The 20,111-nt window shown below is 47.4% G+C and overlaps 1 protein-coding gene across 6 annotated transcripts in view; it reads left to right on the plus strand.

Moving 5' to 3' along the window:
• The window catches only part of LOC129700722 (netrin receptor UNC5C-like), a 286,525-nt gene that overhangs the window by 239,467 nt on the left and 26,947 nt on the right, over nucleotides 1-20,111 (plus strand). For 3 of the 6 annotated variants that reach the window (XM_055641335.1, XM_055641353.1, XM_055641381.1), the window contains 4 exons: nucleotides 4,806-4,970; nucleotides 11,791-11,847; nucleotides 17,118-17,309; nucleotides 18,560-18,910. In XM_055641335.1, the coding sequence (XP_055497310.1) occupies nucleotides 4,806-4,970; nucleotides 11,791-11,847; nucleotides 17,118-17,309; nucleotides 18,560-18,910 (765 nt within the window). The remainder of the gene's footprint in view (nucleotides 1-4,805; nucleotides 4,971-11,790; nucleotides 11,848-17,117; nucleotides 17,310-18,559; nucleotides 18,911-20,111) is intronic. The other 3 variants (XM_055641363.1, XM_055641344.1, XM_055641371.1) reach the window with 3 other exon arrangements.

Consider the following 20,111-nt stretch of genomic DNA (forward strand, 5'->3'; position numbering starts at 1 on the left):
ACTGGGAAAAGTCATTGGGGTCTCGACGACCATGTCGAAGACCACTGGGAACCATGGCTGTGTAGGCCAGTCGGATACTATCAAAATGCCTGAAGCAGAGTCCATCTGTATTTTGCGTAGTACCCGACTGATGAGGCAGAAGGGAGGAAAAGCATAAAAGAAGAATTTTCCCCAGTCCAGCGCGAACGTATCTATCGCTGCTGCCGCAGGGTCTGGTTCCCAAGCGACATACATTGGAACCTGGTGATTTAGTCTGGATGCAAATAGATCGCTATCTGGCGTGCCATATTGCTTTGTAATTTTAGCAAATGCTATGGGATTTAACATCCATTCGGTGTTATCATTGAATTTGCGTGACCTGGTGTCTGCCACTGTATTTAGCTTACCTGGTGGGTAAGTTGCTCATAGCCAAATATGTCTGTCGACACACCATTGCCAGATTGTGTTGATCAAATTGTCACATGATATTGATTTTATACCGCCCATATGATTAATATAGGCCACCACCGTGGTATTATCTATTTGTAAACAAACATGCAAGTGATGCATATTTGTTGAATATGCTTTTAAGCCATAAAATGCACACAATATTTCCAGATAATTTATGCCCAGTGTCTGTAGTAAAGATGACTCTAGATTAGTCCATCTACCACCTGTGCTGGATATGGTATTAGTTGCTCCCCAGCATTGAGCACTGGCATATGTTTGAATAATTAACGTAGGGTTAATGATGATAGGGCTGTAATTATGCCAAATGTTCCCTACCCACCACTGTAGCTCTGATATTGCTTCAGTGGGTAATTTCATGACTCGGTCAAAGTGACCTGCATGTCGTTTTAACGCCTGCACTTTTGCTCTTTGTAAGTTTTGATAGTGCAGAGGTCCAAATTGTGTAGCTGGAAATGCTGCTACCATTTTTCCAATTACTCTTGCCACTTGTCGAATGGTTGGTCGATCGTTGACCATTAAATTGTTACATGTTTGTGCCAATTCGGCTGCTTTGTTTTTTGACAAGGTTACAGACATGTGGACTGAGTTAATTGTGAATCCCAGATAGTCCTTGGTTGTGGATGGCGTCAACTTAGATTTATCTGGATGTAAGACAAATCCCAAGGTTTCAAACAATTGTTTGGTAGCTTATATAGCCAATTCCATGGCTTTGCCTACTATTAAGATATCATCAAGATATGCCATGACAATATGTTTCTGTTTTGTTAATATTGCCAAGGCTGGTTTTAATATCTTGGTGAATAATCTTGGGACTGATGTTAAACCATTAGGCAACGCTTTAAACTGCCATTGTTGCCCCATCCAGGTAAATTTCAGGTATCTGCGATGATCCTTTTGAATGGGTACTGAATAGTAAGCATCTTTAAGGTCGATGCTTGCCATGAAGTATCCTTTGGAAATCAGTTGTTTGGCAGTTACAAACGTTTCCATTTTGAAATGTATATACTTAACAAACATATTTAGTGAAGTTAAGTCAATGATGATGCGACGTCCACCATCTTTTTTAGTTTTAGTGAATATATTTGAGACAAATTCCAAGGGTTCATGTCTGGTTTTTTCAATGATACCCTTTGTGAGTAGCCTCAACAGTTCTGCTTGGCCCTCTAGTTTTTCTTTAACTAAGAGGGAAAAAACCCTTTGGGGTGTATGCTGAACTGGTGGCATGTTTTCTTGAACAAATTCTATTTTGTATCCACGAATGCTGTTGAGTATATATTTATCATTCGTGATAGACCTCCATGCTTCCACAAACAGGTGTAATCTCCCCCCTGTTAGTATAGAATCCCCACTTTTTATATGCTGATAGGAACCCGACCCACCTATCTCGATGGTTACGGGTGTTTCTTCTGTTTCTTCGTTGGACGATGTGTTGTCTGATGTGCTGCTGGTTGGGGGTGGCGCATTTTCCATGGGGTCCGCTCTGGGCCCTGGCCTAAAAAAGGCTTTCGGGGGTAATGTGCGGACCCCGAGCTTTCACCAGTCCCATGAGGCTGACGTCGACTGGTGGACACGGTGGGGTACTGCCGCTTGGGTTTTGTTGCTTTGCTTGTCCCGGGGCCTGCCCTCATGAGGCCAAATGTTTTGGACTCCTCTTCCAGGTCCTTCACTTTTTTAGAGAGGTCCTTGCCGAAGAGCAGGATTTGTGGCTCTGAGGCCGGTGTTTTACACAACCCTGCGAATTTCGGGTTGAGGGCAGGTCTTATTATCTCCTTACGGAGGTTGTTGATCTCGAATTGGGTGTTGCACAGCAGTGCGAGTGTATCCTGCTGATTCGTGGTCATTTCCACCCCATCCACGGAACGAGCATAGGAAGTGAAGGCTGACGTTAGGAGCCTGAGGATCCGCTGTAGTTTTAGTTCTTGGTTGCGGATGTCCTGCCCAACATGCCCCCAGATTTGTCTGTTGACGGCCGGCACGTTGAGCGAGGCACAATTTTCTGGGGCCGAGTACAGCTCTAGTGCCTCATTGACTACCTGCTCTTGTAGGGGTTTGAAGGACAGGTAGTCCATGCTGGCCACCAGTTTTGGCTCTAATGGCCGTCCTGCTCGTGGAGCTTTAACGGTTGACCACACCCAGCAGCTCTTCCTGGTCCTGTACCCCAAGCGTACTCCCGACATGTTCGGCCAGTGACCCCTCTTCTTGACCAGACCCAGCCCTGGTCGTCAACGCTGCCCTCGGCTGAGGGGGAAGCGATGGCCAGTGCCCTGTGAGGCACTGTGGCGGGAGTGCCTGAACTCCCTTGGCGAGACTGCTCCTGCTCCCGAAGCAAGTCTCGCTGGAGCATTTGTTCCATGAGCCGCTCCATGTGGCTCGAGCGGCTGTGTCTGCCGCTCTCGGGCGGCGAGACGTCCTTGTCGGAGATGTCAGACGTTACCGGCCGGTTTGTTTTCCGTGTTGATTTTTCCAGCCCGCTGCTCAGGCTGCGCTAGCGGGACTGGGCTCGGCTCGGTGTCGGGAATAGCGGACCACAGGGTATGCGGTCCTGCCGCCTCTTGCCCCCCACTGATGGAACGCTCCTCTGTTGGAGTCGAACGGGGGGCGGTCTTCTTTGCTTGCCTTGTTTTGCTCATTTTTCCCCAGTTGTCTCGACCTGGTGGGACAAAACAAAGCAACTCTTTTCGAAAAAACGACCTCAGAATAAACTTACCTGACGGTCCGTCTTTTTTAAGCTGTAGCGGGAGCGCCTGTACTCCCGTTCGTCGCTGTTGCACTGCGTGAACGCTCATGTCGCGCATGCGTGCTGGACGGGTTCTTCACGTAGTCACTCACGTGACTCCGAAGTAAAATCCCCCCATGATTTCACCTCTTAGCCTTCTGCGCTCCAAGGAATAAAGTCCTAGCCTGCTCAACCTCTCCCTATAGCTCAGACCCTCCAGTCCTGGCAACATCCTCGTGAATCTTCTCTGCATCTCTTTCCAGTCTTCTCCCCAGAGGGGAGGATTCTCAAACACGAGAGCATTGGTTTAAGGTCAGAGGGGAGAGATTTAAGATGGACCCCGGGCAACCTGCTCATTCAGAAGGTAGTCCTTATCTGGAATGAGTTGCCGGGGGAAGCTATAGAAGTGGATGCATTTACCACTTTCAAAAGTCGTTTAGACAGATATATGGTAGGAAGGATTTTAGAGGACTATGTCATTATCCCTTACTCTTTAATCCCCACCTCTATAACATGTGGGAAACGTTTTGCCTGAACCTGCTGCCAGGGGTAGGGGTGAAGGCAGATTTAATTGTGGTGTTTGTGAGGCTTTTAGATAGGCACATGGATATGGAGGGCATGTAGGGCATATGGATCAAGTGCAGGCTGTGGAGAATAACCTTCTAGACATCAGCAGGACCTTCACAGTGAAGGTAGGGCCCTGGGGAACGTTGTGGGCCTGTGTTGCTTGGAGCGCAACAGAGTGAGGGGTGACCTCATAGAGGTGTACAAAGGTGTACAAAGGTGTAAGGGAGAATTTTACCCAGGGTTGGGGAATCAAGGACCAGAGGACATAAATTTAAGATGAGAGATTTAATAGAAACCTGAGGCTAAGAGATTTAATAGAGGCCTGAGGAGTAACTATTGCACAGATGGCAGTGGGTTTATAGAAATAGTTCCCAGAGGAGGTAGTATAGGCAGGTTCTATAACAACATTTAAATGGACAGGTTAATTAATAGGAAAGATCTAAAGGGAAAAAAGGCCAGTGCTGGAGTAACTCAGCGGGTCAGGCACCATCTCTGGAGAACATGAATAGGTGATATTTTGGTTCAGGACGCCTTGGTTTTATTTAGTTTAAAGATACAGCATGGAAACAGGCCAATCGGCCCGATGTGTCCATCTAACCAGTGATCCCCGCACACAAGCACTATCCTACACACTAGGGACAATTTACAATTACACCAAGCCAATTAGCCTACAAACCTGCACGTCTTTTGATTGTGGGAGGAAACCGGAGATCCCAGGGAAAACCCAGACAGGTCATGGAGAGAACATGCAAACTCCATACAGACAGCACCCGTAGTCAGGATTGAACCTGGATCTCTGGCACTGCGAGGCAGCAGCTCCACTGCTGCGCCACCATGTCGTCCCTTCATCAGGGATTTGGGCCAAATGCGGGATAATGGGACCTCATGGTCAGCATGGAGTAGTTGGGCCAAAGGGCCTATTTCCGTACTGTGTGACTCCACGACTATTGATTTAACTGGCATCATGTTCGGCACGGACGTTGTGGGCCGAATGGCCTGTACTGTTGTGTGTGGCGTGGTGATGGAGATGGTGGGACTGTGTGCTCTGATGCTTCTCTCTTGTTGCACATAGTGGATGGTGGGTGGACGGAGTGGAGCAGGTGGTCAACATGTGGGACGGATTGCATGCACTGGCGCTGGAGGGAGTGCACGGCCCCTGCCCCTAAAACCGGTGGGAAGGACTGCCACGGACCCGTGCTAGACTCCAAAAACTGCACCGATGGCTTATGCATGCAAAGTAAGTGAGGAGGCAAACCCTCTAACCCCCCCCCTCCCCTCTTCTCCTGTAGCTGCAACAGTGCGTATGTATAGCAAGGAACTGCAGATGCTGGTTTACCCCAATGAGAGACACAAAATGCTGGAGTAACTCAGCCGGTCAGGTAGCATCTCTGGAGAAACGGAATTGGTGATGTTTCTGGTTGGACTGAAGAAGGGCCTCGACCTGAAACGTTACCTATTCCCTTCCTCCAGAGATGCTGCCTGTCCCGCTGAGTTACTCCAGCACTCTGTGTCTATCTACAGTGCTTGTGTATTGTGGGGCGGCACAGTGTCTCAGCGGTAGAGTTGCTGCCATACAGCGCCAGAGACCTGGGCTTGATCCTGACTATGAGTGCAGTTAGTACAGAGATTTGTACCTTGTCCCCGTGACCGCATAAGTTTTCCCAGGGTGCTCTGGTTTTCCCCCACGCTCCAAAGATGTGCAAGTCTGTTGGTTGATTGGTTTTGGTAAAAGTGTCAATTGTCCATAGTGTGTTGGATAGTGTTGGTGTACAGGATGATCGCTGGTTGGCGAGGTCTCGGTTGGCCAAATGCTTGTTTCTATGCTGTATCTCTATTGCATCCTGCCTTCCCCCACTGATTCCCATGACCATCCCCTCCCACCATCGATCCCACCCCCCTAAACTCTTCCCCCCCCCACCCCCATTCACTGGTCTGACACTGCAAGCTTTACTTTTGTTTACTTTAGAGATACTGCGTGCAAACAGGCCCTTCGGCCCACCAGGTCCGCACCGACCAACGATCCCTGTACTCTAGCACTATCCTACTCACTGGGGACAATTTACAATTTTTACTGAAGCCAATTAACCTTCAAACCTGTGCATCTTTGGAGTGTGGGGGGAGCACCTGAGCACCTGAGAAAACCCACGTGGTCACGGGGAGAAGGTACAAACTCCATACAGACAGCACCCGTAGTCAGGATCGAACCCGGGTTTCTGGCACTGTAAAGCAGCAACTCTACCTCTGCGCCACCGTGCCGGCTCGCTCCATCGTCCTCTCTCCTCCCTATCGACTCTCCCAGCAGCACTGTCTGAGAACCATCAAACCTTTACTACTAGTAGAAAGAAGGAACTGCGGATGCTGGTTAATATACAAAACGATACAAAGTGCTGGATTAACTCAGCATGTCAGGCACTGAGGTACAGTGAAAAGCTTTATCATGGTAGAGGTCAGCATGCCAGACCTCAACGGGTCGGCACCTCCTTTGACGGCGGGTTTGATAACGATGTTGGGACAGTTGCTGAGCGAGGGGAGGGCTGTGCGTTTGGGGTGAGATTGGAGTGTCTGAGGGGAGGTGAGAAGGCAAGACAGTTGATCTTGCACCAGGAGTTGGAAATTGTTTTGGGAACAGCTTCATCCAAGACAGCAAGGAATTGCAGAGAATTATCAACGTGGCCCTGTTCATCACACAAACCAACCTCCCTTCCATTGACTCCATCTATACTTCACGCTGCCTCGGCAAGGCCACCAGCATAATCAAGGACCAGTCTCACCCTGGACATTTCCTCTTCTCCCCTCTGATTCAATCCAGAACTTTAAAAGGAAATTGCATTAGTAATGGCCAGTGGAGTGCCCAAGGGTCCCGACTCTTCCAAAGGTGAAACATCGCCTGTCCATGTTCTCCAGAGATGCTGCCTGACCCGCTGAGTTACTTCAGCATTTTGTGTATTTTTACCTGAACCGTAAACTTTCAATAACAGACCACGGGCGTTGGGGGGGGATGGTGCTAATTATCCATTATAACCGACTGAGGGGTGGGTAAAGTTTAACCCAAGGCTGGGAGGGAAGAAGCATGGCATTGGAGGTAGGAGGTGGGGCTAAACCAGGGGGAATTCACAGGTCGAGGAACCCAGAGCCCCTGGCCCCACACGTAGTGCGACGGGGACGGGCTCCGTACAAACGCCGCCTTCATGCTACTCGCTCCTTCCACTCCCTCAACCGGAAGCTCCCACAACATGGCGCCAGTGCACTGGGTCACCGGCGGAAGTGGGGGATGGTGCAACGAGAGCATTGGTCCACTATAACCAAAATCTGCTACATAGAGGTTTGTTATTGCGAATGTTTACTGTATTTACAATTGGTGGCAATACCCATGTAGACCACTGGATGGCAGTGCTGGCCATGAATCTGCCTGAGTCTACTGCCTACTTCAGATAGTTTCTTCCCAGCTGTTGTCAGGCAACTGATCTATCCGATCACAAACTGGAGAGTAACCCTGACCTCCCAGTTACCCCATTGGAGACCTTGGAACTATCTTCAATACAACTTTATAAGATTTTATCCTTTTTCCAGAGATGCTGCCTGACCTGCTGCTTAACTCCAGCATTTTGGGTCTGTCTTCGGTGTAAACCTGCATCTGCAGTTCCTTCTTAAGCATTTTTTTTTCCGTGGTGTCCAAACAGTGGAAAGATTACACATGATAACAATCAAGCCATCCACAGTGTCCAGGTACAGGATAGAGGGAATAACGTTTAGTGCAAGATAAAAACTGATAAAGCACAATTAAAGATAGTCCAAGGGTTTTCAATGAGGTAGATGGTAGGTCAGGACTGCTCACTAGTTGGTGATCATTTAGTTGCCTGATGATGGCTTTATTCTCCCCTGCCTACAATCAATCTGAAGAAGGGTCTCAACCTAAAATGTCAGAACATTTAAAATATATTTGGACAGGTGTATAGATGGAAAGGGATTAGAGGGATATGGGTCAAATGCAGGCAAATGGGAAGAGGCTGGAATGCTAACTTGGTCAGCAGGGACAAGTTGGAGCAAAGGGCCTGTTTTTGTGCTCTATGACTCAATGACTATGATGTTCTCAGTCATAAAGTCACTCATCAAAAAAATGGGCCCTTCAACCCACCACAGCCATGACAACCTCTCATGACTACACCAGATTAAGGGCAGCATTGTGGCGCAGTGGTAGAGTTGCTGCCTCACAGTGCCAGAGACCCACGTTTATTCCTGACCTTGGGTGTTGTCTGTGTGGAGTTTGCATGTTTTCCCTACGACCACGTGGGTTTCTTCCGGGTGCTCTGGTTTCCTCCCACACTCTAAGGATGTACAGATTTGTAGTTTAAATGGCTTCTGTAAATTGCCCCTAATGTGTAGGATGTGAGTGTGGTTCTAACATAGAACTAGTGAACTGGATGACGTGGGGTTGGTGGGCTGAGGGGCCAGTTTTCACTCTATATCACTAAACTAGACTTAACAAAACTAATCTAAACTAAACTAAACTAGTCTAATTTGTCTGCATAAAGTCCATACTGTTCTATTCCTTGCCTACTAAAGTGTCTGTCCAAATGACCTTTTAACCTCATGATTGCATTGACTTCCATCTCCTCCTCTGGTAATGCATTTCAGATATCAACCACAATGAGTTTTCCATTATTCTCAGTTTATACATGGCATGGGCAGTTCTGGTCACCCCATCACAGGAAGGATGTGCAGGCTTTGTAGAGGATGCAGAGGAGGTTTGCCAGAATGCTGCCCGGATTAGAGGGCGCACAGGAGAGAGGTCTGGGTGATAGCACTAAATCCAGCTGTTTTAAACAGTGAACACAAAGTAGATTAGTACAGCATCAACACATTGATAAAAAGACACAAAATGCTGGAGCAACTCATCAGGTCAGGCAGCATCTGTGGAGAACATGGATAGGTGATGTTTCGGGTTGAGTGTAATGGGGGGGGGGGGGGGGTTGGGGGGAAAGCTGTAAAGGTGGTGAGGACAGACAAAGCATGGCAGGTAATAGATGGGTTCGGGTGAGGGGGGCTTTTGATAGGCAGGTGCCTGGAACAAAATACTAAAGAAGACACAAAGCACTGGAGTAACTCAGCGGATGTGGCAGTATCGCTGGAGAACATGGATAGGTGATGATTCTGGTCGGGACTCTTTACACTGTGCCGATCATGATGCCATGAACAATTCGGGAGTCTGAAGAAGGACACCGACCTGAGACTTCACCTATACACGGTGGCTCAGTGGTGCGGCGGTGGTGTTGCCTTACAACGCTATATTGCCTCTAGTGAGACCTGGGTTTGACCCTGACTATGGGTGCCGCCTGTACATAGTTTGTATGGTCTCCCTGTGACCACGTGGGGTTTTTATCCGGGTGCTCCGGTTTACTCCCACACTCCAGATGTGCAGGGTTTTAGATTAATTGGCTTCTGTAAAATTGTCCCCAGTGTGCAAGATAGAACTAGGATGGTTGGCATGGACTCGGTGGGCCGAAGGGCCTGTTTCCACACTGTATCTATAAACTAACCTAAAAACTACTTCCAAGCTGAGATATCAGGTTTGAAATATGGAGACCTAACCTGTTGTAGAGTTGTCACATCTTGCTAACAGTAGCCTGAATAAACTCAAACTTAATCTGATTTTAAACTCTGTTAATCCTTTTTTTCTGAAGTTCTGAACTAGAAATCCCCTTTTTTTTTAAAGAAAATGAAACAAAAAATAACCTCATGTCGGACACCCAGGTTTAATTCTGAATTTGGGTTCCATCTATGTAGGGTGTTGCACGTTCTCCCTGCGACTGCATGGGTTTCTTCCAGGTGCTCCGGTTCCCTCCCACATCCCAAAGACGTGCGGGTCTGTAGGTTAATAGAAACATAGAAAATAGGTGCAGGAGTAGGCCATTCGGCCCTTCGAGCCTGCACCGCCATTCAATATGATCATGGCTGATCATCCAACTCAGTATCCTGTACCTGCCTTCTCTCCATACCCCTGATCCCTTTAGCCTCAAGGGCCACATCTAACTCCCTCTTAAATATAGCCAATGAACTGGCCTCAACTACCTTCTGTGGCAGAGAGTTCCAGAGATTCACCATTCTCTGTGTGAAAAATGTTTTTCTCATTGGCTTCTATAAATTGCCCCTTGTGCGTAGGAAGTGGATGAAAAAGTAGGATAACAGAATTAGTATGAACAGGTGATCACGGGTATGAACAGATTCATTAACTTCTGTAAATTGTAAATTGTCCCAAGTGTGTAGGATGGTGCTAGTGTACAGGGTGATCGTTGGTCAGAATGGACTCGGTGGGCTGAATGGCCTGTTTCCACACTGTATCTCTGCATCTAAAGCTGTATCAAATTATCAAACCTGTACCTTTTCTTTTTCCAAACCCTAGCCCTATTTCCTGATGGTTGCAGTGAATGAGAATGTGGCCAGGGTGGTGTGGGTCTCTGATAATGCTGGCTGCCTTCTTGAGGCAGTGCCTCCTGTAGATCCCTTCGATGGTGAGGAGGTCAGAGCCAGTGATGGACTGGGTAGTGTTCATCACTTACTGCAACCTTAAGTGTTCGAATTACCCTGCCAGGCCGTGATGCAACCTGTCTGTGAGCTCCCCACTGTGCACCCGTAGAGCTTCCATGGAGTATTCAACAACAGGAGAATAGGTTTGGACTTTCCAGAGCCAGTCTATGAGCGAGTATTGCAGAACAAGTCTACGTCAGTATTGAAATCAATCCTATTTTCCCCAGTCTCCTTGTAACTTGCTCCATCTCACATTCCCTATCAATTCCCTGACATTCCCGCACACCAGGATTTGCCCATTTACCAATTAACCTACAAACCCGCACGTCATTGAGATTTGGGAGGAAGCCACAGAGCACCCAGAGAAACTGATGTGGCCACACGTGCAAACTCCCCACAGACAGCATCCGAGGTCAGGTTCGAACCTGCGTCTCTGGGGTTCTAAGGCTCTGCCTGCTGTTAATTGCACATCACATTTAGCAGTGGCAAGAGCCCCTGGGAACCCCCAGCCAAGGAGGCCACTGACTCTCTCTCCACTAAGCCCAGCGGAGTTATCATGCTCCCCTTGAAACTCAGGCCTGGAGGCCAAAAGACTACGCACAGGAGTTGAAAAAACCTCACAGATGTATGTGCTTTTAGACTTTATATATTAGAGGTACGAACACACAAACAGGCCCCTTTGACCCACTGAGTCCACACCAACCAGCTATCACCAAATACACTAGCACTAGACTACACACTAGGGACAATTCACCATTTAATTTTAACCAAAGCCAACTATCCTACAACCCTGCATGTCTTTGGAATGTGGGAGGAATCCGGAGCACCTGAAGAAAACCCACATGGCCTCAGGGAAAACGTACAAACTCCGTATGGATAGCCCATGTGGTCAGGATTGAACCTGGGTCTCAGACGTGGTCTGCTACGCCATTGTACTGCCCGAGCAATACTCATTGACATTGAAAGCAAATACTACAGAAGAATTCAAATGATCTTGTGGCTGACCACATGCCCTCTGTGGTAATGCTATGGTATAACCAGCTGTTTGGAGCACAGGGTCTTCCACTCATGAAGAGATTGAGGAGGTTGATGAAGAGAAGGAGATTGAGGAGGCACGGTGACGCAGTGGCAGGGTTGCTACCTTACAGCGCCAGAGACCCGGGTTCAATCCTGACTACGGGTGCTCTCTGTACGGAGTTTATACATTCTACGTTCTCCCTGCGAATGCATGGGTTTTCCCCGGGCGCTCCAGTTTCCTCCCACACTCCAAGGACGTGCAGGTTTGTAGGTTAATTGGTTTCGGTAAAATTGTAAATTGTCCCTAGTGTGTGTAGAATAGTGTTAGCGTGCAGGGTGATCACTAGTCAGCACGGACTTGGTGGGCCAAAGGGCCTGTTTCCGTGCTGTATCTCTAAACTAAACTAAGGATTGCTGGGACACATAGTCTTTAGTTATATTAATGCCTTGTGTTTTGTGAACATTTAATTTTATTTTCATTTCCTTTCTTTTTTTCTTTGCTTATTTTCTTTAAGGTTTGTTTTATCAAATTTCCAAAGAACAGAAAGGTCGCACAGATTTTGGATATTCCTGTAAGTCTTATTCCCTCGCATTTTATTTTCCTTTGGTTTGCCGACTCTTGTGAGAGTGTTATTGATTCCCGAGTGGGCTGGAAGGTGGTGGATGGAGTGACGGGAGGGGGAGGTAGGGGGTGCAGGATCTGGGATATATATATAGTGGAGGCCCATTGAACATCACAGCTATTCAATTGTTAAAATGGTGGCCTGTGGAGTGAGAGATAAAATGGTGGGACGTTTGACCATCCTTTCAAAATGGAGGCAACGGCATCAGTTGCAATAAGGAAAGCATTGCGATCTCAGACCCAATTTTGATGCGCTTCATGAAACAAGTTAATTACGAGCAGAATTGGACAATTTGGCCCATCAAGTCTACCCGCCATTCGATCATAGCCAATTTATATTTCCATTGTCAACCCCATTCTCCTGTATTTTCCCTGGTCTTTGATCTGTAACCTCCTTACTAATCAAGAACTTATTAACCTTTGCTTTAAAAATACCCACTGTCCTGGCCTTCACAGCTGTTTGTGGCAAAGAATTCCGTGGATTCACCACCTTCTGACAAAATAAATTCCTTCTCATCCCCATTCTAAAGGTTTGTTCTTTTATTCTGAGGCTGTGCCCTCTGATTCTAGACTCTCCCACTACTGGAAAAACCCTTTCCACGTCCACTCTATCTAGCCCTTCATTGTCCAGTAGGTTTGAATAAGATTCCCCCTCATCCTTCTTAAAGGATTCAACCTAATTGAGGTGGCATGGTGGCACAGCGGTAGAGTTGGTGCCTTGCAGCACCAGAGACCTGGGTTCAATCCTGACTCCAACAAGCCTACTGTCTCCGCCTCTCCTTTCTTTCCCACCCCACCCACCCCCGACATCAGTCTGAAGAAGGGTCGACCTGAAACGTTGCCTATTCCTTCCCTCCATAGATGCTGCCTCGCCCGCTGAGTTCCTCCAGCATTTTTGTCTACCTTCGACCTAATTCTATGTTTAGTTTAGGTAGCTTAGTTTAGTTTATTGTCACATGTACCAAGGTACAGTGAAAAGCTTTTTGTTGCTTGCTATCCAGTCAGCGGAAAGAGTGTAGATGGTTACAATCATGCCATCCACAGTGTACAGATGCAGGATAAAATAAATAATGTAGTCCAGAATGGTTCAGTTGCCTGATAACAGCTGGGAAGAAACAGTCCCTGCATCCGGAGCTGTGCGTTTTTTCACACTCTTGTACCTCTTGCCTGATGGGAGAGGGGAGAAGATAGAGTGACTGGGGTGAGACTCAACACGTAATGGGCTTTCTAAGGAGAACTGATCAGCAATTTGCTGCATTTCTCATCTCCCCACATTTGCTTCTTGCTTTGCCTAGTCCATTTCATAGAAACATAGAACATAGTAACATAGAAATTAGATGCAGGAGTAGGCCATTCGGCCCTTCGAGCCTGCACCGCCATTCAATATGATCATGACTGATCATCCAACTCAGTATCCCATACCTGCCTTCTCTCCATACCCTCTGATCCCCTTAGCCACAAGGGCCACATCTAACTCCCTCTTAAATATAGCCAATGAACTGGCCTCAACTACCCTCTGCGGCAGGGAGTTCCAGAGATTCACCACTCTCTGTGTGAAAAAAGTTCTTCTCATCTCGGTTTTAAAGGATTTCCCCCTTATCCTTAAGCTGTGACCCCTTGTCCTGGACTTCCCCAACATCGGGAGCAATCTTCCTGCATCTAGCCTGTCCAACCCCTTAAGAATTTTGTAAGTTTCTATAAGATCCTCTCTCAATCTCCTAAATTCTAGAGATTATAAACCAAGTCTATCCAGTCTTTCTTCATAAGACAGTCCTGACATCCCAGGAATCAGTCTGGTGAACCTTCTCTGCACTCCCTCTATGGCAATAATGTCCTTCCTCAGATTTGGAGACCAAAACTCTAGGCAATACTCCGTGTGGTCTCACCAAGACCCTGTACAACTGCAGTAGAACCTCCCTGCTCCGATACTCAAATTTCAATTCCCTTTTCTCCCTGTAGTTTTCCCATTTTCTCCCTTCCTTTCCCAACAGCATAGGATCTTGCAAGAATGCAAAACCATGCGGCCTAAGGCCAGTTGTTTCCACATCTGCCCCGATTTGGATGCTGATAGATTAGCTGGTGTGTGAAGCATCTTAGTTCCTACCGCACCTACTCACTCCTCACCCATTCCAACAGGTTTAGTTTCCCAACAATTTTATTCCTTGGAGTGCAGGAGGATGAGCGGTGATCTTATAGAGGGGTACAAAATCATAAGAGGAATAGATCGGTCAGCTTACTGTCTTTTGGCCAGAGTAAGAAAATCGAGAACCAAAGGACATAGGTTTAAGGTGAGGGGGGAAAGTTTGAATAGGAATCAGAGGCGTAACTTTTTCACACAATGGGTGGTTGGTGTATGGAAAGAGCTATCTGAGGAGGTAGTTGAGGGGTACCATCACAACGTGGATACATGGTAACGGTATACATGGTACCTGCATGTGGATGCAGGTACATGGATAGGACAGGTTTAGAGAGGTGAGGTCCAAATGCAGGCAGGTGGAACGAGTGTAGATGCAGCATGTTGGTCGGGGTGGGCAAGTTGGGCCAAAGGGATAGTTTCCACACTGTATGACTGTCACAGAGTTAATGAGGTTAGGGGGAATCTAGAGGGTATGTGGAGAGAATTATACCCAAGGCTCAAACAAGGTGGCAGAGGCTACAAAATGGAGCCAGTGGTTTGGAAGCACTTCCACATGCAGACGGGGATAGAAACCTAGCCCTCTCTTCCCCGCCCTGACAGCCATTTCACAGAACTGTTGTGATTAAGGTTTCCCTCCCAAAACTAGATGGAATTTTGTGGTAAAGGGACACAAAGTGCTAGAGTAACTCAGCGGACTGGGCAGCATCTCTGTAGAACATGGATAGGTAACCTTTCGGGTCTGGGTCCATTTCCAGTCTGTTGTGTGGTACTCAATGTACCATTACTATTGCAAGTTATTTTTAAAGTTTCGTAATGAAACAGGCCGTTTGGCCCACTAAGTTAGTTCAGTTTAGAGATACGGCTCCAAAACAGGCCATTCAGCCCAACGAGTCCACACCCACCAGCGATTCCTGCACAATAGCACTATTCCTACAAACACTAGGGACAACTTATAATTATTACCACAGCCAATAACCTACAAACCTGCACGTATTGGGAATGAGGAGGAAAACCGGAGCACCTGGAGAAAACCCACGCGGTCACGGGAAGAATGTACAAACTACGTATGGACAGCACCTATAGTCAGGATCAAACTTGGGTCTCTGGCACTGTGAGGCACCAACTCTATCGCTGGGCCACTGTGCCACTGATTAATCTGACCACCAAGCACTCATGTACATTAATTCTATCCAACCATGTTTGGATTTCCTTGCATTCATCCCAGATAACGGCAGAGGTTAGGATGGAACCCACATCACTGAAGCTATGAGACAACTGTTCTACTTGCTGCACCACTGCACAACACTTTGTTTTGGATGCTGTGTGAGATACTAAGAACCATTTATGAAGCTCTGCATATTCCCAACAGCTCTCACAAAACCTCTACAGACACACTGTAGTAGGCATTTTATCAGGATGCATCACAGCATGGTTTGTGAACAGCTCCATCCAAGACCGCAAGAAATTGCAGAGAATTGTGGACGCAGCCCAGACCCCCATCACACAAACCAGCCTCCCTTCCATTGACTCCATCTACACTTCACGCTGCCTCAGCAAGGTCAACATAATCAAGGACCAGTCTCACCCCGGCCACTCCCTCTTCTCCCCTCTCCCATCAGGCAAAAATGTCTTGTAACCCAACGATATGAACATTGAATTTTCCCGTTATAGGTAACTGCAAAGTCCCTCTTCCTGCACCCCAACTTTTCCCAACCCTCTCTGCTGTGCTCCACTGGACAAACACCTATTTCTCCCCTCCCTTTCTGCCTACATTCCTTCCTCTGGCTTCACAATTTGCACCTCTTCAATCCTTTTGTCTCACACCTTCTGTCTTTTCATTTTGACAATTGTCCAACCTTCTGCCTGTCAAAAAAAAACCCTCAGCTGAATCCATCAATCATGTGTTTAAGAAGGAACTGCAGATGCTGGAAAATCGAAGGTACACAAAAAACCCACGCGTTTTTCTCCAGCCTTTTTGTGTACCATCAATCATGTGCCTGGCTTTGGCCAGCCTGTCCTCTCTTCCAGCTTTCTTTCCCGCCCTCCCCTATACATTGTGTATGCAATCAAAGAATCACACGTTGCCTCGTCACATGTGACTATAAATTATTCCTATTCCGAACACAGTCAGTCTGAAGAAGGCTCACAACCTGAAACATCACCTATCCATGTTCTCCAGAGGTACTTCCTGACCCATTAAGTTACTCCAGCACTATGTGTCTTTGTTTGTTTGTGTGTGTGTGTGTGTGTGTCAGACCAGGCAAACAGGTCATAGCATTTGACAGCTCTGGGCCTATACTCGCTGGAGTTTAGAATGAAGAGGGGGGACCTCATTGAAATGCAGCGAATGGTGAAAGGAATAGAGTGGAAGTGGAGAGGACGTTTCCACCAGTAGGAGAGTCTAGGACCAGAGGGCTCAGCCTCAGAATAAAAGGATGTACCTTAAGAAAGGAGATGAGGAGAAATGTCTTTAGTCAGGGGGTGGTGAATCTATGGAATTCATTGCTACAGACGGCTGTGGAGGCCATCTGGGTATTTTGAAGGTGGAGATGGGCAGATTCTTGTAGATCAACCATGATCACACTGAATGTGCAGGGCAGGCATGAGGGGCCGAGTGGCCTATTCCTCCTATTTCCTTGTGTAGTTATAAAGCAGGGGTGTCAAACTCGCAGACCGGATGGATGCGGCCCGCGATGGAGTCTGATCCGGGCTGTGGGATGATTTCCCCGATGTCAGAGTGGGCTGCAGCTGTCCGCCGGATTGGACTGCGGTCACGTGTGCGTGGCACAATCTGGCGTGCCCGAAGTTGCATTTTGCCCATGACCAAAAATGAGTTAAAATGAGTTTGACATCCCTGGTCTAAAGGTTGAAGGGGGTCAAAGGTTATGGGGAGAAGGCAGGAGAATGGGGTTGAGAAGGAAAGATAGATCAGCCATGCTTCAAAGACAGAGTAGACTTGATGGGCCGAATGGCCTTATTCTGCTCCTATGGCTTGTGAGCTGATGAACTTGTTCCTGTTGGTGGGCCACGTTTGACTGGGGTTCGATGGGTTCCAACTCCCTTTGTTCTCCACCCCCTCGCAGCGGCGCCAAGCTCCGATGACATCGCCCTGTACGTAGCGGTGGCGGTGGCCGTGATTGTGTGCCTGGCCATCTTGTTGGTCGTCATCATGTTCGTGTACCGCAAGAACCACCACGACTTCAGCTCGGACATCAGGGACTCCGCGGCCCTCAACGGCGCCTTCCAGCCGGTGAGCGTGAAGACATCGAGACCAGGTCAGTAGGTCCGAGCTCCTCCCACCTGCCACCACTTTGGCCTAACATCGTGCCGCAATACTCCTTACCTGTTCCAACATTGAACCTTAATTGTACTTGATTGGCACATAGAAACATAGAAAATAGGTGCAGGAGTATGCCTTTCGGCCCTTCGATCCAGTATCACCATTCAATATGATCATGGCTGATCATCCGAAATCAATACCCCGTTCCTGCTTTCTCCCAACATCCCTTGATTCCGTTAGCACTAAGATCTTTATCTCCTCTCTCTTTGATACATCATGTGCCAAGGTACAGCAAACTTAATTTTTGCACACAGTTCAGTTCAAGTATTACTATATGTATCGAGGATGTAAGCACATCCTCGATACAGTACAAGTGTCAGTCATACAGTGTGGAAACAGGCTCTTCGGCCCAACTTGCCCAGCTGAGCAACATGTCCCATCTCTACTAGTCCCACCTGCCTGCGGTTTGGACCATATCCCTCTCAACCTATCCAATCCAAATGTCTCTTAAATGTTGCAATTATCTCTGCCTCTATTACCTCCTCCGACAGCTCATTCCATACACGCACTACCCATTGTGTGTAAAAATAATCCCTCAGGTTCTTATTAAATCTTTCCCCCCTCACCTTAAACCTATGTCCGTTGGTCCACGATTCCCCTACTTTGGGCAAAGGGCTCTGTGCGTTTATCCGATCTATTCCTCTCATGGTTTTGTACACCTCTATAAGATTACACCTCATCCTCCTGCGCTCCAAGGAATAAAGCCCTAACCTGCTCAGCCTCTCCATATAGCTCAGGCCCAGGAGTCCTGGCAACATCCTCGTAAATCTTTCCAGCTCAACAACATCTTTCCTATAACATAGTTCCAAACTGACTACAATATACAGAAATAGTACACTGAGACAGTATACAAGAGTCTTTAGACTTTATTTTAGTCTTTAGAGATATAGTGTGAAGGCAGGCCCTTCGGCCCACCAGGTCTGCGCTGACCTGATCACCCTGTACGTTAACACTATCCTACACACAAGGCACACAATTTATACCGAAGCCAAATTAACCGACAAACCTGGGCGTCTTTGTAGTGTGGGAGGAAACCGGAGCACTCGGGGAAAACCCACTCGGTCACAGGGAGAATGTACAAACTCCGTAGTCAGGATTGAACCTGTGTCTCCGGCGCTGTAAAGCAGTCACTCTACCACTGTGCCACCGTGCTGCATTACTGACCTCTGTCTTCTCTCCATGTAGATAACCACCTGCTGGCCGTGCAGCCTGATCTGACAGCAGCAGCCGCCAGGTATAGAGGCCCCATGTATGCGCTGCGTGATATCTCTGACAAGATCCCCATGACCAACTCTCCGCTCCTCGACCCGCTGCCCAGCCTCAAGATCAATGTATTGAACCCGTCATGCAGCGTCACACCTCAGGGCGGGTCGACGGACCTGGCGTCAAAGCTCTCCCCACAACTCACCGAGTCGCTCCTCGGCAACGAAACCCACAACCTCAAGAACCAAAACCCAACGCCACAACTGGAGCCATCGTGCAGTGCCCTTGGCAGCTTCAACATCCTGGGAGGACATCTCTCCATCCTCAACTCGGGTAGGAGTCCATTTGGCTGTTGGTTAGGGTAACGTCCAAACACATCATTGTAGTTCAGCCGCTGTTTAATCTTGAAAATAGACACAGTTCTGCAGTAACTCAGCGGGCCAAGCATCAAAAAAATATAGAAACATAGAAAATCAAGTCAGCGGGCCAAGCATCAAAAAAATATAGAAACTTAGAAAATAGGTGCAGGAGTAGGCCATTCAGCCCTTCGAGCCAGCACTATGATCATGGCTGATTATCCAAAATCAGTACCCCGTTCCTGTTTTCTCCCCACATCCCTTGATTCTGTTAGCCCTAAGAGTTATTTTTATCTGAAAGGAATAGGTGACGTTTTTGGACAAGATCTTTCAGCAGACACATGCTCTAAAACCTCATTTGAACCCTTTCCAATGCCAGTACATCCTTCCTCAGATATGGGGCCCAAAACTGATCACAAATCTCCAAATGCAGACTGACCAGTGCCTTATAAAGCATTATAAAGACCCACCCATGAGTAAAAAGCCCATCTCATCTTGGAAGAAGGGTTCAAACCCAAAATGTCACCTATTTTTCTTCAGAGCTGCTGCAGACACAGTCTGAAGAAGGGTCTCGACCCAAAACGTCACCTATTCCTTTTCTCCAGAGATGCTGTCTGACCCACTGAGTTACTCCAGCACTTTGTGTCTATCTTCAGTGTAAACCAGCATCTGCAGTTCCTTCCTATGCTATTTAATTTTGTTTAGGAACGAACTGCAGATGCTGATTTATGGTGCAGATAGACACAAAATGTTGGAGTAACTCAAATGGGTTAGGCCGCACCAATGGAGAAAAGGAACAGCTAAATCTAACTCTCTCTTGAAAATGTCCAGTGAATTGGCCTCCACTGCCTTCTGTGGCAGAGAATTCCACAGATACACAACTCTGTGTGAAAATGTTTTTCCTCATCTCAGTCCTAAATGGCCTACCCCTTATTCTTAAACTGTGACTACTGGTTCTGGACTCCCCCAACATCGGGAACATTTCAAGATCAAGAGAGAGTTTATTGTCATGTATCCCTGATAGGACAATGAAATTCTTGCTTTGCTTCAGAACAACAGAACATAATAGGCATGACTACAGAACAGATCAGTGTGTCCATATACCATTATATAAATATACACACACATGAATAAATAAACTGATAAAGTGCAAACAGATAGTGGGCTATTAATGTTCA

Source organism: Leucoraja erinacea, chromosome 1, assembly GCF_028641065.1.
Source record: "Leucoraja erinacea ecotype New England chromosome 1, Leri_hhj_1, whole genome shotgun sequence".
Taxonomy (NCBI): Eukaryota; Metazoa; Chordata; class Chondrichthyes; order Rajiformes; family Rajidae; genus Leucoraja; species Leucoraja erinaceus.